We start from the raw sequence: 20,317 nt of genomic DNA on the forward strand, positions 1-20,317 counted from the left end.
CTAGTCTTCCAATCAAAACGTGCCGAAATTTAACAAATAGAAAGTGGGTCAGCGTTGTCTGTACTCTTATCGACAACGATATTTGTCATCACAGTGGTCAAAATGTTGTGGACTAACGAAGCGTAGCCGCTGGGAACCACCTTCGATTTGTTTTTTACCACAACATTCAACGCTAAAGAAAGTTTTTATTTCAGAGCGCGACCAAAATCATGACACAAAGAAAGAGCAAGCGTTGTCTATAACGGTAACTTATGATTGGTTTATTTCCCAAAATGAGCGTTCCTGATTGGGTATTACATTGCGTGACGAATTGACGCGAGCATGATGCGAGCAGCTTTGTCTAGACTCTTATCGACAATGGTAAATTAGCCAATCAGATTGCGAGATTACAAGCAATTGTGGTAAAAATTAATATTGCGCACCCAAGGCATACTTCCTGCAACTTGCAATAGTTTTGATGCACGATTGTCGCTATGGGATTTGCAAGAAAACAGTGTCTCCTGTTACTTAAACTTTCATGCCGTCGAGAAAATACTATTACAGGTGATAATGTATATTATTTAGCCCCAAGCTGTGGATGGTGACAAAAAAATACAGAGCATGAAACGCTTTAGTGTGGCCAGAGATTCTTAAATCAACGACCAAGTGTAATAAATGCTCGTAATTCCTTTGCAGTTCAGCTTGTCCAAGCCTTCAGAAAACGTCACAAGTGCACAGAAAGAAAATCAACCACTGGTAAAGACAGGGATCCCGAACTATGGCATCACTGATCCGTCTCCTCCCCCAAGCGTTTCAACCACCCCATCTTCCAGATTTCAAGTGAAACCTCTCAGGGAAATTTCAGAGGACACTAAGCAACCACAGGCCGTCGAGGATGCGACAGGGAATGATTCATATGAGCTCTTGTCAGTGGACGGAGAAAGTAGTGAAGTTTTTATTTGAAATTCTGAAAAGGGTATAGGCTTATGTTTCACTTCTAAAGTTACTGTCTTAGGATCAATCCGGCCCACCCGCTTCGTTCTATCATTATGGAGGCTGTATAAGTTTGAGCACGACCGAGCTTGTGAGAGGGCTGGGGCTATTCCTCATTTGACGTTACAACCTGCTTTGAAACTCTCCAACCAAGTCTCTCCCTCAATTAAAGGATTATTCTTAATTGTCCATTTCTTCCAAGTCAAGTATTATCGTTCATTTTGGACATTGAAAGCTTGATAGGGATCATGGGAAATGAACATATTTCTTTTAACCCGAACCACAATGTCTGGACTCGCAGGACTCGAAGGATGTCATTTTTTATTAATGCCAATAATTTTTTCTTCCAAAAGTGCCACTTTAAATGTGTATTAACACCCGCAAAGAAGCAAGCTTACACAGTGAAAATTTTCGGTTACCAAACGTCAAGAGAAAGCTAACCATTTTATAATCAAGCGTCAGACTTAAACATTATTCAGCAATGATTTTATATATATACTAATTAGTTTTGGTAAACAATCGGTGCATTTCCTAATCAGTTGATCATTGGTGGTTAAGTGGATAAAAACAGTTCCTTCAAAGTGGGTGCTCCGGGTTCAAATCCTGTCAAGAGGGTGCTTTTATTTTATTCTTTTCTTTTTCATACCACAAGTCCTGGGACAGAGTGATCAAAATTGAGAATAATACATTTAAGGCGAACTGACAATGAAGTATAATCCTTCAACTGAGGAAGAGATCATGTTGAACTCTCGTAGAAACTCTTTCAAGACAGGAGCGCAAAGCACTTTGCCAGATTAAGGATGAGCCCAGGCCTCTCAACGCGCATTCGTGAAGGAAATGACATCTTGGTTTGTTAATTTTTTTATTTGTGCGGCATATGAAACGTGGAACGACAAAATAGGTGGAGAGATTCTTTTACGTGGGCTTTGGCAGCAAAGGAACAACAAATTATGTTTAGTTGAGAAAAACAGAATAACTCGAAATCCCAATTCAAGAGGTAAAGCAAATATTTTTATATTTGCGTTGCTCTAGTTATATTTTTTCTTGTCAAACGAGAAATTTTAAAGAGCACTTTCCTGGCTGATACGATCAGTTTAAATATGATGTGATTTGGGGGACCTGCAGGAGGAATCTTATTTCCGACTGGTTAAAATTATTCAGGTTTTCGTACCTGGAAGTGTAAGTTTCAAATCCACTTTTTTGTACTTTTTAAGTTGTGAAATGGCAATCGAATTAGGATCAATTAGCTTACGTGTTTATGTCTGCATTTCTGCGATTCCTTAATTCTTCCAACATAAGATGCAAGCAACATTTCTATTCGTCAATCTTTACAGTAAATTTCCAACCTTTCGTACATTGCACACCGTCTATGATAGTCAATATGTATTTTCAGCCTCTCTTTCAAGGCGTGTCTGCAGAAGCCCATGACCGGGAGCGTACAACATCATTAGGGACCTTTAGATTCTAGGACGAGGACGAGAACGAGTACGAGTTTTGACTGCCTGTTTTTTGGCAAAAATACTTAGAAAATATATAACCCGTACGATTAATCTTACTCTTTGTTAGTAGCATAGGTTGCTCAGTTATTCTCATTGCTCGTAACTGAGCCTTTTCTTGATCGAAAAATGCCAAAACTGCTACCGTGTTGTTGCCTTGTTTTGACACGACGACATTTTTGCAAACCTCGTACTAAAATGACGACGGTATCACGTTTTTCCCGCAAAATGACGCTGGTTTTTAGCGCGGTTACTGTTGTTCTATGAGAAAATCTCGTACCCGTTGTCGTTCTCGTCCTAGAATCTAAAGCTCTCTATTGTATTTGTGGAACGGGTTTTTACAGAGCGAGGTACTTTAAGATTGATTTTCCGACAAAACCAGACCTTTCCAGATAATTACAAGTCTTGCATAAGAAATTCTTACCCATGGGATTGAGAATGCCATGTCTTCTTATTTAATTACTCGTCTCAAAATAGCTGGATCTCTGGAAATACCGTTACATGGACCTGTTATTGGAGTATAGGCCTAGCATTGGCCTAGTATTGGCCTAGTATTGGTATTGAAGTTGCAGGCTCCTGGCTATGGGCTTCTGAAGTAATATAAAAAGTACTGGGAAGACAAATTTTAACGCCGTATCCCACAACCGCGCGCGGCCCTAGGTGTTGTCTCCAAACTCCCTGCAGTATTTCCATCGCCAAAACTCAACAGATCATTCCGTGTCTACCACATTTCCTGTTACTGAATGAACATTCAAGTAGACCCGACGAGCTCTAATCTCGCCTATGCCATGTTGAATTCGAAAATAAGGCCGCGCGCGTTTGTGGGATACGGCGTTAAAATTTTTCTCCCCAATCCTCCGAATTACGTCACCAGATCACCTGGTGATCACTTGATCAACGTCTGAAGCTTACACAGCCTAGCACTAATCCTCTACTCATGGAGGAGACAGAAAAAAACTGAGGGAAAATCAGTGTACTCGGAGCATAGCAGGAGACCAACAAACAGCCCCCCCACCCCGGAAACATTGGTGAAAGGCGAGCGCTCGCACTACTGGGCCAACACTGCTCTTCCATGAGCAAAAAATCGCTCGTGTAGCCGCGGCTTTAGAGTCGTGGTTAGCATGACAACTTTTAGGATTTCATGCCACTTTAACTAATCAATAGATCGTATTCATAAATGGCGGGCATTAAATCACTCTTTTATCCTTGTGCTAATAAGGCCAATTAGCCTCGTTTGCATGGAAAAAACTACAAAAGAAATGTTGCCTTAGAGCGAGGCTTGTTGGTCTCATTAACAAGAAGACAAAAGAACAATTTTTTGGCCGCTATTTATGAATACGCTCAATGGTTTATACTAACCACGCTTCAAGCAATTCGGCCTAGTAGCCGTTAGTCACCGGTTAGCAACGACACTTCGCTAGTAAGTGAGGGTTCAGCTCTGGAAACTGCGGCAGGTGGTGGTGGTGTGCTATATATTTTTTGTGTTATCCTCTGCTTTCACATCGATTACATTAATTATCTAGGCATTAAAATACCAAAAAGAATATGAAGTCTATTACTCCATAAAACTTGCCCCCGCTGCGTCGGTCTGCAAGGTGGAGGTGGGAACCATCTCGATGCTCTTGTGTCGCTTACTCGTCGACAAGACTACCGCATCATTAACTAAAATTGAGCGGCGGCATATTGTTTCCTTTATCTTCTGCCTGAATCGCTGACTTATCAGAGCGTATGCAAACGGATTCACAGCAGAGTTGAACATGACCATGGTGTGAGCAATCGGAATAGCGAGAGGACCAAGGTCGATGGAGGAAACATCTACTAACACATGCATCGCCGAGTCTATGCCCCAACATATTGAAAATATTACAGTGACAGCCACAACCATCAACGTGACTCGCTGTCGTACCTTCAGCACACCCTGTCATTAAATTAAAGACTTGTTAGGCTCCGTTAATTGACCCCTTCTCCCCCCCCTCCCCGGGGCGTTTTCTCGTTCACGTTTTTTTCGCTGTTGGTTCACCAGGGTTGGGCATCGCTAAGTCTCTTTCTTTCGGATTTAAAAATTAGTACATGCTTCGTTCCTTATTTTGAATTTAAATGATTGCCGCTAACTTAAAAATACATAAAAAGTATAAGTTAATGTAGCCTCCCACGCAGGCGTTCTTACGGCTTCGTCACGCGTTCCTCCCCCACGAACGTCCGCCTAACAGCTGTTTGCCCACTATTTAAAGAAACTAATAAGCGTTGACTAATAGGCCAGTTTCTTATTCTAATGGTTGGACTGGATCTAGCATGAAATGGAGGCTAATGCTGGCAAATTAATTTGCATTTGAAAAGATTTGCACGCATTAGCCACCATTTCATGCTACATCTAGTCCAGCCGTGAGAATTCGAAAATGGTCTATTGTGTTGTGCACAGCCAATCTCGTGCTGTGGAGAGTGCCTTACAAAACACAAGTTTAGGCAAAACTGCCAAACGGCCTCTGATTGGTCCGTAATCCCCGAACGATGGTTTTTGGTTTCAGCAGACGTTAGTGGGAGAGGAACGCGTGACGAAGCCCTAAGAACGTCTGTGTGGGAGGCTAGAGTCAATGATGTCTTTTTAGGATATACTGGAACAGCCCACTCCTCCACTCCCACGCCAACAGCAGGGGACAAAGCAGGGAAAGACTCGGAATTAGTCGATAGATCATGGATTGGAATTTGGAAGGATTAATAGAAACTTTCTTGTTGCTCTTTCCATACTTACCACTTTATTTTTGGCTGATCACTGATATGCTAGACCTATTCCATTCATTGATAGCTGCCGTTATCCTCTTGCATTTAAATATAGCGAAAAAGCTACGTATTTATCGTGTTTTTTAAGGTGGCTCAAAACGGTTTCAACGCTTCAAAGTAACGCTCTTATTAGAACGATCGGCACTACAATTCTGTATCATGTATTAGCAATATTGCGGTTAAAACCGTACCAAATGGAACATGGATTATTGCTGAACAAGATGCAGTCATTATTGTGACGTAATATGTTACCTTGGCGACGGGCAAGCCCTATAAAAACACCCTTTATTTTGTCTTAAGTTGCTTATATCTCAAAAACAAACTCGGTGACCCCCATTTTGTATTGCTAAAAAGTGATCAGAAAGCCAAGATCGTTTTTTAAAATGTGAGCAACTAAATCCAAAATATAGTGTGTCTTTGCCGGGCTTTTCCGTTGCCACGGTGACATACTACGTGTTTCATATGGTACCATAATATTGGTATTACGTGATACAGTGTTGTAGCTTCATTCGTTCTAAAGAGAGTTTTGAGCCACCATAATTACTAGTAATAACTGTCGTCTTAGCGAGTCGCTCATGGTGAGCAACCTCGGTTCATGAAGAGATGTATTTCTTATTTCGATGGTGACTCGACTGACTCGAGGGATGTTCGGGAAAAATCAGAGAGTTCCTTTGCAGGAGTCGAACTTACGACGACCCTCCGATTACCGTTTAGTAATGAGCTCTTCTATTTGCCGGAAATGTTTCCTTTTGTAAGGGAAAAATTGAATTTTGAACCAAATTTGTTACAGTTTATATTTTATTTGATGGTATACTATTCGTCATGAAACTTTCGCTGCTCTCCTCCTGCGCTCTTTCGAAAGTCCCACGGTGGGAATTTGTAAGTATGCGCTGGCTCCATTGTGGCATATTTGCAACATTAATGACAAAGACAAATACCACAGAAATTCTCGGGTGGGGTGAGGGGAGTGCATGGATTGGAAATGTAAAGGGAAATCTTATCCTAAATTGCTTCCATGCATGCAGACGGCCTGATTATGAGTCTAATTTAACCCATAGTCCGTCATCAACATTTCATACCTGCTGTTGGTGTGTGGCATTGTTATCTCCATCACGTTTAAACCACAGGGCGCGTATGATCTTGTAGTACAACACAGCCATCAACGCAGAGGAAATAACATAGAAGGCAAGCCACACCAGGAAGAAAGCCGGAGTTATCCACTTCTCGCGCCAAGATCTTATACAGATATGTGGATTAATTTCCCTGTTAAACTCCTTGTTCAAGAACTGGGGTAGTTGGAGAATGAATGCAAAAGCCCAAGATGCGAAAATTATGAACTGAAAAGGAAAATACGCAAACATCCAAACATTGAGTCGTTTAACAAGAGCGGTTTTATAACGTTCCCGGCGTAAATTAAAAAAAACGCTGCATGACAGGTGCATGAAAGAATATTATGGTCACCGTGGAAATCCTGCATCTTTAACTTAGATTCAGAATATATTAATCTACTCATGATCATGCTCATACCGAACCTTCTCGAAGTTCTCTGATGATTACTAAAATTAAGGACAATTATCATAATTCACGTTCAGCCTCTATGGCATTGGCAATGACTTAGTTTCGGCGAGCGATTTTAAATACCTACACAGATCTTTCTCTCGTATTGTATCTATTAAATACGTCAAATGAAAGTATCACAAATAAATTTAAGCCCTTTTCAAACGAGTGTCGTGAAACAGCCACATAAAATATTTATCTGACCAATCGCAAACAACGCAAGGAGCCCTGCCAATCAAAATTCGTAGCTACCCCAAGCGCAGGAAAACGATTGCTTCTCATTGGCTGAAAAACACGTGTTATTTTTAGGCCAATCAGAAAGTGCGGCATTCGCCATTACTTAATTACTCTCGACACTCTATTGAAAACTGCTTTGAGCTTAAAGTGCCAATCAGCGTCTCATCTTCGGCACATATGCCGAAAACGTATGCAATTTTGACGAATCATAAGCTGATAATTAGCCATTGAAAACGTTCTTATTTAGTTTGCCGCCATTTGGCCCACCAATCGCCTTGATCCTCTCGCACGGTTCTTCTTGATATGTTGTTGGCTCAAGGGATCTACTTAACTGACTATATATATGTATCACTTCCACGAGGATCGCAAATGGATTCACAGTCCAAGATGAGGAGAAATGGAGAGAAAGGTACGGGAAAATCAACACTGCACAACTTCTGAGGAAATTCGGAATACTGTAATTGCCCCGAGTGGGATTTGAACACACGTCCCCCTGATCACTAGTCGGGTGCAATGACCACTACACTATCAGGACAACCATGCTGGCAACATGGCTGATTAATCACTTAATGTGTGGCATTTTCGTGGGACTCCCTAAGGGCCAGTTCAGTTCTGTGTGATAACGCTGGATCAACATGTGATTAACAGGCGGACAAGGGTAATTAATGTAAAGAGTCAGTTAAGTAGATCCCTTTTTATTTTTGGATGGCAGGATGTATATGGGAGGTACTGGAATGAATCCGTCGATTTATAATAAATATCGATTGTTAGGTGAGCCATGATTGTTTTTCTCATCATCTCATCAAGGAACGGAAGTTCTTTGCAGCTAGTTTCAGAAGTAATTTGAATGCTACCATCTAGGCTGTTTAGAATATCGTGGAGCTCTTTTAATTTATCCTCACCATAAGGCCAGTTTATGTAACAGTCATCTAAGGATCTTCTCCAGTTTGTGTAAACAGAATGGCTCATTTCTTCTCCCAATTTATTAGAGACCTGGCTGTATAGTTCATTCGCCATTGTCGTTTATTTATTTCGTCTCGTCCTTTTAATCAGCGGATTGGTGTTGCGCACAAATAAAAGAGTTTAAAATTTTATGAAAAAGCAACGTTGTTCTCAATTGTTTTTTGGGAATTGAAAATGAATTAAATACAGCCAGAGGCACTTCAACTGAACTTCTGTCTTTTGTTTTTCCCTTTTATCATGTGACATACCTTCAGCTTACGCATGGTAAAGCTTCCCATCTTCCTTTGTGGATGTATTACCGCGCGATATCGTTCAAACGCGATGGCAGTTAAGGTGATAACAGCGGACGCCGCCCCGATCCAGGCTACGTTCCCGTCCGTCAGCAATGTACACAATACCTTCCCAGTTATTCCTTCGGGGTGATTAGAAATATGGCTTAGAATCAGCATCGGGACGAGAAATATGGAGTATATTGTGTCTGCCACTGCCAGGTTTACAATCAGATAATTGATGGGAATCCTATAAGTAATTAAGCGATTTGTCTCTATTAACATAGCATTTAAAGACAGCTGACGGTTTTAAACGTTAACTTCTTCTTAATTTATTATGCTGCCTGAATTAGAAGGCAATATTACGGTATCCCAGACAGTGCAGGGTCTGTCTTAGAAAAAACAACGAATTGAAAATGAAGTAATCAATAAGTAGCTTGCAGGGTTTACTCCTTAGCTTTCGTGTAAGTAATTTATCATTAAGGGTGCTCCTACCTCATGTCTCGATTTTTGATCACAACAACACAAACAATGGAGTTCCCAACGATGCTGGTAACTATCAGTATGGACGTTATTGCTGTTATGGCAACTTTCACTGTTTCTTCCATGGTTCCGATCAGTTAGTCACACTGATAACGAAACAAAATAGAGCAGAGTATAGAGATAAACAGATAATCATACTTTCAATTTGTTAGTTTTGAAACGCCATATTTTCTTTTCTCAATTATGTGTTCGCTCTGCACTACTACTACTACTACTACTACTACTACTACTACTACTAACACTACTACTACTACTACTACTACTACTCACTAATCAGTCATATCTACATTTCTACGAGCTAAAAAACATCGATATTGATCATGATTGTCTTGGGTGGAGAAGAAAAATACGGAAAAGAATATACAACACATTTAATAATCTGAAACGGCCATTACGGGAGTACATGGATAAATCCTTTGGGAAAGTGCATCATGGGAATATATCATGTATGCCTTGCGGGCACTATACACAAATTAAAATATGTATCAACAATCTCAACTAAAATATGTTCTTTGAACTGTCATTAAAAGTTGTTTAATCATGCTATTGGCTGATTTCGATTTGTACATCATCTCACACCACGTTACCCCCAGTTATTGTTGAAGATTGATTTGCACCCGAAATATAATATTGTACTCGTTGCGGGAATAAATGAGTTAAAATATCTTTTTGTGCTATATTACCTCTCTGTTTTAGTAATAAATACTAAAGAAGATATTCACCTCAGTGTCTGTGAAAGTGTGGATATTTAACTCGCCTCTTCGCGCACAGCTCGGTTAAATAAAAAAAGAAAGGAAAAGAAAAATAGAGTGGAGCAAAACTTGCCGGAAAAAAGGCATCGAACTTACATTAACCGCGATGCCTTGATTGCCTTATTTGCAGAAGTTAACCAAGTTAGCGTACTGGATAACATTAATTGAGCACCAGTAGTTCAAAGCGAGGGTCTATCCGTTGGCTAAATCACGATCTCATTGGTGAATCACTTACTTTTCATAGAAAAAGTATCAGTTGGATAATGATCTATTCGGTGGATACTGAGCTACCTTTCAAAAAACTGAGAACAGTTGGCAAACATTCTGAAATCATCCCGCCGTAACCGTAAACGGTTATAGGCTCTAGTACATATTGTAGTCGTTCAAAAGCTCTTCCTTCCCCTCCTTTCTAGAGGTATCGAGATCAGTTCCTTCCGGTATATTTCCAAGTAAAGAAAATAAAACACTTACCGACGCAAAGAGTTGCGCTTTACCGACTTTAGCGGAGCAGAACTGTCTGCGTGTTGCACTCAGTTGAAAATAGCATTAATTGAATCGTGTGTCTGACGTACGACGGCCGTGTCAAATTGAATTTGAACCCTACGAAACAATAATGTTGTCCAAGAGAGGATTCTCTTGTGCTGTCATGATGTGTATGAAAATTACTCCAGAAGAACGAAGTTCGCTAGCAGCTTTCTTTGTGGAATTAGCTAAACTGTTTGCTTAAACGTAGTTTACATTTTATTTTCTTATTTCTCCACTCTCAAAAGTCGTAGGGCTGGCTAAGGCTGTGTTTGTAATGCACCTGTCACTGTAGACTGCTATTGTAAATTACAATGAATATGTTTCCATGATTTTAAATTGGACATACGGCTGAAGCTCATACAAAGCCTAGAAAACTCAGTAAAGGCATCTGGGGCGAATAATTGCCATCCATTATTATCACCAGAAAGGGGGCATGAAACCCAAAAGAAAGGTTTGCAATGTTACCCGTTTGTGTCTGAGAGTTCAGGGATGTAACAATTTGAGCCCTTTCAAATTAATGCAAATCCACTTGTTTGGTGTTTGGTTATTACTTGCAATAACTTCGCGTAAATTATTTCGCCATCAACGAAATTAGTCTAAGAGATAACTTAGTTTGCAAGTTTTCTCGATCTTTCTTCATCGAAATTACTCCACTTATGTCCATATATCAGAAATGCACAAAATAACAAAATTGCCAAACTAACAAAATATCGCCGACAATTTGACAATTTTGACAATATTGACAATTTTGGCAAATATGGCGATTCACCTTTATCACTCGGCGGCCATTTTGGAGTCCGTGGGGAATAAACACTTTGTCTTTGCATTGTCTTTGCATTGTCTTTGCATTGTCTTTGCCCGTCCAGCCTCACACTGAATGAGAGGTTCGACGGGCAAAATCTTTGGTTTGGACATTGAATGATATGGGTCTATTGTGGAGAAATTTTGTCAAATTGCCAAATGTATGTAAATTAGTTCAATACCGGGTGGCCGGGCCATGTTGGCGAATCTGGCGAATCTGGCGATTTTGGCGAATTCTTGCAGTCAAATTGCCAAATGTATGTAAATTCCATAAATGGTGGCCAACCATGTTGGCGACTCTGGCGAATATGGCGATTTTGGCGAATTCTTGTCAAATCGCCAACTGTATGTAAATTACTTCCATACATAGTTGCCAGCCATGTTGGCGAATCTGGCGAATATGGCGATTTCGGCGAATATGGCGATTACTTCCACGAATGAACTCCATAAATGGTGGCCAGCCATGTTGGCAAATCTGGCGAATCTGCCGATTTCGGCGAATATGGCGATTACTTCCACAAATGAATTCCATAAATGGTGGCCAGCCATGTTGGCGAATATGGTGAATATGGCGATTTCCGCGAATTCTTGTCAAATCGCCAACTGTATTTTATACGTGACGGCCAGTCATGTTTGCGAATCTGGCGATTTTGGGGAATATGGCAAATGTGGCGAATTCTTGTTAAGAGGTCTATTCCTCAAAGCTAAGCAACAACATACTACTTGTTTTTAAAGCAATAAGGAACTACTAACCACTAGTTTTCCTACAGCAAGGAGAACTTATAATTAGTTGTAGAACTAAGGACATGATAGATACCTGATTGATTGGTTGAATTTCAAGAGTGGATCGTGTTCCAAAATAAAATGCGCTTTTCCAAAATTGAATTTTTCGTGTTCAAACACCTTCGTAACACCAAGGAAAGTTAAAATTCAGACAAGCAATACAAGTATCTTACTGCAGACATACGTTTATTGGAGGAATATAATGCTAGTAGATTTAAAATTCATTTCCAAACGTATATCACAATATCAAGAATTTCCAACGAGCACTATTTTTCACAGTTCTGCAGCTCTTACATGCATGCTCTTTCGTAATAGATTTAGTTTTGAAGGTATTTATTTAGAAAACGGATGCCCAAAGTCTGCCCATTCAACAGCACAATTAAGAAAATAAAGAATTAATAAAGGTAGTACGCAGAAAAATACGCAAGAATTCAACATCTCTTTTAGACACGTCGAAAGGAAACTGGCAAGGTTCTAAGATACAATTATTATCTGTCATATTAGATTCATTCTTATAAGACTCCGAAGGCAGAGGCTTATGTGACCAGGCCAGATCGGACCACTGTTAATTTCAAGTAGCTATATGAACAAAAAAAAAACGTATGCGACAGAATCTTACTGATTTGTTAGGAAAAACATGAATAAAATGTTCAGTGTCACTCATGAATTTCAACCGTTCATTGCGGAAGAAATTTCATTTAATATAGTGCGTCGGTTGTCCACTGATGTGCTTAAAAGTAAAGCTCTCCTTCCATTGTTTAAAGCAGCCAAGAATGCATTCCCTGCCGAGAAACCAAGAAGAGACAACATCCATGAGTTTTATTTAAATAAAATCTCAAAGGGGGTGTTAATTTTACAGTTTATAAAACTGTTGGCAGCCAAACATTTCGCGAGGGAATTAATGCAGTTTCTAGTGCCCGACAGTGCAGTGAACGGAATTATTGTGGAAAATATTGAATATTCTCGCCAAATAACAACTCGTATGTAACATTTTACGTTGCCATGGTTCACCTTGAGGTTGTAAGCTTACCACATCTAACACTCCTCCCCCCTCCTCACCATTTTTTTATACTGGCTCAAACACAGCTGTTCAGGGACCAATGAAAACATTTACATTACTCTATCGGTTATCGAAAAGCCATTTTGGTCACATTTAGTTGTGGAAAAGTTGCCGGGTAAGAAGGTCCCCGTTTCTAGTTCTCCCAGACGAGTTTACCCGGTTAGGCGAGCCAAACTGTGCATGATTGGACAGCTAGAGTAGGGGGTAACCCGTGTACCTGGGACAACTTTTTTCTGTGTAAACGTAGCTGTCACGGCACCTAATTAACTAATTATTCGGGATATCTTACAAAGGACAGGACGTTGTGTCTGTAAATACTGAACACGCAACTAATAAGGAATTGAGGGTCCTGCGTTGTTCATTGCGTTCGATGTGTCGAATTCTTGGACCTAAGGACCATACCGGTGATTTTCAGGGTAGAGGTATACGTATTAAAGGTGAGGATACATATGTTTCATGGTAACACTTGTGTTGATTTACCTCAAGGGGGGTTTCATTAATAATTGTTTATTTCTCTTATGTAGAGTGGGAGACTTTTCAGGAACCTCTAGTAGCAAACACCCTAATACTGAAGAGGCGCCTATTTTTGCCGACGTCTATTCAATGGATACAATTAATATCCATTAATGGGTTGGGTGTTTGTAAATACCAATGTGGCCATAAAGGCATTTCTCTTGAAAGGGTTAGCCTGATGCGCAATACTATCGAGTATGTAGCTTTCCGTTTTACCGAACTGAATATGGCGAAGCTAATACACAAAATACGGCGACACATACCAACTTCAGCAGCTTCATGTCCGACTTCGATAACCACGTCATGTTCCTTTGAAAACATTTTTACCAGTTCCTCGTATAACGCTACAGGGTACTGTTCTCCAATTTTTGTGTTGGTTGCTTCCAAGAGGTTTTTTGGTGGCTGCAGGTAGTTAACATGTCTGCTTCCCACGATTCTGGAGATGGCCCAGTGGCCAACAACGAAGGCGGAAACAACTTCTTGCATCGTAATACCTGGAATTTTAAGTTTAAAATATCAATCAAAATTATTTCTGAGAAGTCACTCACCAATTCAAGGTGCATGTATTCCCAAAACATGACAACAGACTACTGCATCTACTTCCAAAACGCGGAACGTCCTCGCATAATTTAGACAAAATTCATGTTATTCCTGAAATCTAGAATGTCATAGCTTAGTATATAGTCATATGCATGAAGTTTTGTGTAGATAGCCATTCAGTTTTTGAAATTCATTTACTTCGTTGGACCTCCCACCGCCCCCTTCAACTTCTCTCTTGGACGTTTATGCATATTGAACTTCGCGAAAACATTATTCCAAAGCACTTTTAGCGTTTGTAACAACATTGTGAAGAGTGAAGTGCGATCCATTTCTATACAAGAATTTGAGATCAGAGATCATTTAGCTCCAAATTAGGGGAAAACCCCCTACATTTTCGGAAGAACACCAGGACCCGGTTGTTCAAAAGCCGATTAACGCTAATCCCAGATTAAAAGTTAACTAAGGAGTTTATTTCTCTACTCCCAAATGCTGTTCAGCGCTGATATTCCACAAAACTTTACATTAGAAGAAGTCAATCTGGAAAAACAAAAATAAGCAAAGAAACTTTCAGCAAGAGGTTGAAAACATGAAAGAAAAGTTTACGCTAGTAATCCTGGATTAGGTTAATCGGCTTTCGAACAACCGGGCCCTGGAGATCTTGGAAATTAAAATTGAAATTTTGCGCACGAATGGATCAATTATGTCCAGGATTGAAAACATTAGTAACAATTTGCTAGCAAAAAAATACCGCAGAGACCGGCAAAAGTCACTTGGATTTAGTGTGCAAAGACAAAATTTGTTATTCTTCGGGCGATATTTGTTACTCTTGCATGCTAACGCGGCGGCGTAGAAGACGCCACGGTAAAAAAACCAAAAAAAAAAAAAAGAAAAAAGGATAAGGCTGAAACTCAGCTCATTAAATTCGCAGCTTTGCTCGTCACTTAGCGTCCTTGGTTACCGTGACCGTGGTCAAGAGATAGGAAAATTCTGCCCGCTCCGGCAATCAATCAGATTGCTGGATTCTCACGATACCACCCGGTCACGATCAAAAAAAAAAAAGAATTAAATCAAATGCGTTTTAGAAAATTGTAGAATGTTACCGTAACTTTACATAATTAAAGGTCGGGCAACGCGATGCAATGGTTTCGCTGCTGGAAGGAAAGGAAGTTTTATCTCTGTTATCCACAGGATTCGGGAAAAGTCTTATTCCCCAACTGTACAACGAGGGCGACTTCATGTCACCGTGGTAGTTTCAAGCATTATCGCTGATTACATTTGGACAAAAACTTGGGCCTTTCGGCTGCCTCAGTTGCCGATTTAACGATAGAGGACGATAAAGGAACTCTACACAATTTTAGCAAGTATTTGGTTAAGCCGAAAAGGCGGCTACACAAATGATTCCTCGATCTCCTGGGTGACTCCCGCAATACTCCGATACACTTGAAAACAAAAGATGCCAATTTTCAAATTGTTGAATTAGTAAAATACATATCTATAATCACAAACACTCGATAAGCCTTGAAATAAACTGGTGTAGGTATTAGAATATCTGTCTAGTATTCAAGTGTGATGTAGTAGTTGTAATGTCTGTATTTCATTAAGATAAATTAAAAAAAGATAATTCCGCTTCTCTTTACCGAAATTTGGCAGCAGTTGTGGTCGAAAAGTCTCACACGGTGGAGATGCGGTCAGGGAAAACGGATTTCTCTATTAGGATTCCCGTCGTTTCAAGTTTGTGTGCTAAATTTTTTGCCTAACGAACGAAACGCATTTTCCGTGGAAGGGACTTCGACGAATTACCCTACAGAATATTCAGCTACGCTTTACAGCATCAGCAGTAGTTGTTAGGATTTTCTGGCGAAGGCTTCCTTCCTTTACAGTTTTTTTGGAGTTTCTGCCTAAATTAGAAATACACAACGCGTGGCTTACCGTTTTTTCAATGTTTACTTCTGGTGCGCGCTGATTGGCCAATTTTTGACAGCTCTCTCAGCGTGACATCAGGAGGCGGCATTCAAAATTCAGAGGGATGCGTGCAGGCTCTCCTTCTCTCCCACCGCAGAGAGAGAGCCTGCTCGCAGGCTATGATCGCCGACTGGATCCTCAGACTACTTTTACCTCTTCTCCGACACTTGCTACACATGCTAGCGAGATTCTAACGCCAGCTTTGGTTACACTTGTTTTTATCCACAGTTTGATGTGCCATTATTTGAGAGACTTCGTGTGATCAGAGAATACCGCTCTCCACGGACCATTCGGTCGTTCACCAAGGTGTTTATTTTCATCATGCCTATTGTCTTATCGCCGTATCATGTACATATGGGCATAAACTCCGGAAATACGTGGAGTCCTTATTACATTGCTATACTCTCGACATTTATATTTGGTTCGCTGCAAGGTGTCCAGGACATTTTGGACGATCCTTTTGATGGAATTAGCGAAGATGATATTAATCTTGGACAGGTGAGAAGTTATAGTTTTCAATCCCCGTTGAGAAGCTTAATTAGTACCCTGTCCCCTTAAGAAAAAATGTGGAGAGCCTGGGCATCTGTGATTAACAATGCTCCCTCCTCTATCTTTTCCGAGAGGGACGGGAGGCTGCGGACACACATTTTCACGATTTTTGTTTGCGTTTCCGTTGGCGTGAAGCTCCGTAATATAGTTTACTTTTATAGTCTCTGTATCCCCTCGTTCTGTAACGTTGGAAAGAAAAAAGAAACTTGATTTTAAGTGAAACCTCCTAGGGACATTTCATAGGACACAAAGCACATAAAGTTCTCTAAGCTAAAAGGGTATTACAGTCAGGGTATTTTTCTGACCGCTTTTTTCCTTCTTTTTTTTCTTGTTATAACAGTTTTCGTTGATTTATCTGCAGTATTCCAAACGTTGTTATGGTTACTGTAATATATAGAAAGTCTTGCTCTGTTATCCAAACTAAATGAATTTATTTATATCCTCTAAGTATTTTCTGAACGTTGTGAATAGTTTTGGGCTGTACACTCGATCAGTCCGGCTCACATCTATTTTGATAGTCCAAATAGAACCTATGACGAGACCTAAAGTCTTTTTGTGATCTGTATTTACTCAGTATTAGAGACACTTATTGAGTTAAAAATACTGTTTTAAATAGGCAAAAGAAGTTAAACAAAAGTTTCAAGTTTTTTATAAGCAACAGCGGACCGTCTAACCGTAGATCCATGGGCAAAAGCTTGGATTTTACAGCAGTTTTTTTAATAATGAAATGGTATATATGAAATGAATCATATATGAACTGCGGATATGAAATCAAGTGAAGCTATGATCTTCGCAGTTATGAGCGCAATTTTTGCAATTGCGTAGAGAAGTGTGAAAAATTCAGGACTTCAACGGGGTTTGAACCCGTGACCTCGCGATTCCGGTGCGACGCTGTAACCAACTGAGCTATGAAGCCACTGACGTTGGGAGCTGGTCATTTGTGGGTTCTAATGGTCCCGTGAGGAATGAATCAATGATGAAATGGTATATATGAAATGAATCATATATGAACTGCGGATATGAAATCAAGTGAAGCTATGATCTTCGCAGTTATGAGCGCAATTTTTGCAATTGCGTAGAGAAGTCTGAAAAATTCAGGACTTCAACGGGGTTTGAACCCGTGACCTAGCGATTCCGGTGCGACGCTGTAACCAACTGAGCTATGAAGCCACTGACGTTGGGAGCTGGTCATTTGTGGGTTCTAATGGTCCCGTGAGGAATAAATCAATGATGAAATGGTATATATGAAATGAATCATATATGAACTCACGGGACCATTAGAACCCACAAATGACCAGCTCCCAACGTCAGTGGCTTCATAGCTCAGTTGGTTAGAGCGTCGCACCGGAATCGCGAGGTCACGGGTTCAAACCCCGTTGAAGTCCTGAATTTTTCAGACTTCTCTACGCAATTGCAAAAAATGCGCTCATAACTGCGAAGATCATAGCTTTACTTGAGTTTTTTTAATAGTTGCGTTGGGCCTTACTTGAATTTTATAGTGTCTTAGCTCATGATTTTTGTTTGCATCATGATCAACGTTTGAATTCTTTGAATCGGTTTCATTCCTTTTTCTTCTAGCTGGAAGACTGGACTTCTCATTCGCTTCTCACTAACAGATGCATCACCGTTGGTCGCTTTACCGTGACCACCACAGGGAAAGATAGTCATGGGAAATTAAGCAGTGATAGCGACAGTGATGAAAACCCAAGTCCAAAACCCAAAATCATCCAACCAGCCCGTGTGACTGCCCACAAACGGAAGTCTATCCTTAGAAAGGCGAGCTTCCGCCGCGCGGATCATAACGAGGAAATCGCCGATGAAGCAATTCGACAAAAATTCCCTTTATCCGGAGACTGCACATCGTCTGGAGGATTTGGCGCGGCAAGGAATGACCGGGAGCACCACAATACTTCCTGGCATGAAGTTAAAAAGGTCTAACAGTGACAGTTTAACTGCGTACAACTCCGGCACCTCATGATCACTAGCTCAGGAGTTTTCGAAAACCCAGGGAGAGGGTGTCAGTGGAGGGGATTCGCGTGAATCCAAAAGGGTTTGGTTTTTAAAGGAAACGGAAGGCTCTTCTGACGCGCATGGCGTCTATGACAGTGGAGATGCCGGGTCTGAATATCCTTTGCCTATTTCGGTTAATTCTGTTCACTTGCGACCTGATTGGACTTTAGATGAAAATTCACCATTGATCTCCCTGGACAGTAGCTCCGGAACCGTGACTAGCTCTCTGGTAGACCCGATAGTGCTTTCTGAGGAACTCTGCGAAGAATTAAAACATTCCACAGGCACAAGTTTAATCAAGGGTCGTTTTTCAGTTGAGAAGCCAGAGGGAAATGTTCCGCCGAGTGTATCAAATCTTTTTTATAATCAGTCAAATAGACCGCCAGATGAAGCAAACGACCCTCATCCCTCCCAATCCGGCCAAGAACAAAATAACTCTATGCCGTCTTCCTTAAGAAATCTATTCGCACCTTTGCATGAATGTGATGCGAATTTGCGTTCACCTGTTCATACCTCGTTATCCTCGACTAATCCACCTCGCTCAACCCCTTCAAGCTCACAAAGTCCAGATTTTTCGGAATCTCGAATTAGCCACTCGCGCCAACTTCGCCTGAACAAGGCAGAAAACGGAATTCCTTGCGTAAACTTTCTGGACAACCATCACCACCTCCTGTTTCCATTCCTCTAACAGCCATAACCTCTCAGCGGTCGGCAGATTACCCTATAAGGAAAAAGTCTGCTAGTCTACGGTTTGCCTCAAACACGGATTCGGCTGGAGTTTCGTCGTCTAGATTTGCGGTGCAACCATCAGCGCATACTCCTGTAGTTTCGTCGTCAAAAGAACACTTAACCTCGCCTTCTCAAAGGAAGAAGTCATTAGAGATGTCGAAAATCACAACGGAACATTTGACAGACAATGGTCCTACTAGTGAAAAGAAAGAGCCTTCGGGACCTGTTGACAGACATGTTAATTCAAGGGTAAGGCCAAGTAGAAAATTGTCGACTTTAGTTACACTCGTACAGCAAACTTTTAAACCTGCAACACAGCAAAATCTTGCTTTCTAAGTTGGAAGAAAGCAGATTTGATTTCGTTTCGCAACGCTGCGAAACAACTTGCTGCGCCCAACAAATTTATGCAAGCCGCAACGTGATTAGCTTTGGAAATGAACTAATCAGTGCGTTTCTTTTTCCGCTGTATTTATATCTTTACATGGTGCGTGTTCACAAGTCGTGGGCAAAAAGTAGCGTCCTCTAAATCTGGGTACGGAAACGATCATGACTGCTTGTTTTTCTTTCTGAGCTTGCGCAATAAATTTGAACATCCAGAAGTTCCTCTTACGCATGCTCACAACGAAAAAGTCGCATTTGTTCTAGTCTTCCAATCAAAACGTGCCGAAATTTAACAAATAGAAAGTGAGTCAGAGTTGTCTGTACTCTTATCGACAACGATATTCGTCATCACAGTGGTCAAAATGTTGTGGACTAACGAGGCGTAGCCGCTGAACCACCTTCGATTTGTTTTTTACCACAACATTCAACGCTAAAGAAAGTTTTTATTTCAGAGCGCGACCAAAATCATGACACAAAGAAAGAGCAAGCGTTGTCTATAACGGTAACTTATGATTGGTTTATTTCCCAAAATGAGCGTTCCTGATTGGGTATTACATTGCGTGACTAATTGACGCGAGCATGATGCGAGCAGCGTTGTCTAGACTCTTATCGACAATGGTAAATTAGCCAATCAGATTGCGAGATTACAAGCAATTGTGGTAAAAATTAATATTGCGCACGCAAGGCATACTTCCTGCAACTTGCAATAGTTTTGATGCACGATTGTCGCTATGGGATTTGCAAGAAAACATTGTCTCCTGTTACTTAAACTTTCATGCCGTCGAAAAAATACTATTACAGGTGATAATGTATATTATTTAGCCCCAAGCTGCGGATGGTGACAAAAAAATACAGAGCATGAAACGCTTTAGTGTGGCCAGAGATTCTTAAATCAAC

The 20,317-nt window shown here is 40.7% G+C and overlaps 2 protein-coding genes and 1 pseudogene across 3 annotated transcripts in view; 2 read left to right on the plus strand and 1 right to left on the minus strand.

Annotated features, from left to right (window-relative positions):
• The window catches only part of LOC137997031 (uncharacterized), an 18,398-nt gene extending 14,392 nt beyond the window's left edge, over positions 1-4,006 (plus strand). The window contains exon 10 of the mRNA XM_068842730.1: positions 676-4,006. Coding sequence (XP_068698831.1) covers positions 676-942 — 267 coding nt within the window. The 3' untranslated portion in view covers positions 943-4,006. The remainder of the gene's footprint in view (positions 1-675) is intronic.
• Positions 2,253-10,997, minus strand: LOC137997032 (pyroglutamylated RF-amide peptide receptor-like). Of its 2 annotated transcripts, none has more exons than XM_068842731.1 (5): positions 10,862-10,997; positions 8,768-8,901; positions 8,252-8,522; positions 6,326-6,583; positions 2,253-4,386 (listed from the first exon to the last, which is right to left on the minus strand). In XM_068842731.1, the coding sequence occupies exons 2-5, from the start codon at positions 8,878-8,880 to the stop codon at positions 4,024-4,026; spliced, it is 1,005 nt and encodes a 334-aa protein (XP_068698832.1). In that variant the 5' UTR covers positions 8,881-8,901; positions 10,862-10,997; the 3' UTR covers positions 2,253-4,023. The 2 variants fall into 2 exon arrangements, with proteins under 2 accessions (XP_068698832.1, XP_068698833.1); XM_068842732.1 differs by lacking the exon at positions 10,862-10,997 and adding an exon at positions 10,039-10,251.
• Positions 10,998-15,815: 4,818 nt separating this feature from the next.
• On the plus strand, positions 15,816-18,998 carry LOC137995364 (uncharacterized; annotated as a pseudogene).
• Positions 18,999-20,317: the final 1,319 nt, after the last annotated feature.

Source organism: Montipora foliosa, chromosome 3 (genome assembly GCF_036669935.1).
Source record: "Montipora foliosa isolate CH-2021 chromosome 3, ASM3666993v2, whole genome shotgun sequence".
NCBI classification, from domain to species: domain Eukaryota; kingdom Metazoa; phylum Cnidaria; class Anthozoa; order Scleractinia; family Acroporidae; genus Montipora; species Montipora foliosa.

Bases quoted from the DNA above. Each gene is read 5' to 3' on its own strand.
- LOC137997032 (XM_068842731.1), bottom strand. From the start codon at position 8,880: ATGGAAGAAACAGTGAAAGTTGCCATAACAGCAATAACGTCCATACTG. The intron at 6,584-8,251 runs GTATGTCACATG...TTTCCTTTTCAG, and splicing joins TTACCATGCGTAAGCTGAAG to TTCATAATTTTCGCATCTTG. The intron at 4,387-6,325 runs GTATGAAATGTT...ATTTAATGACAG, and splicing joins ATGCCACACACCAACAGCAG to GGTGTGCTGAAGGTACGACA.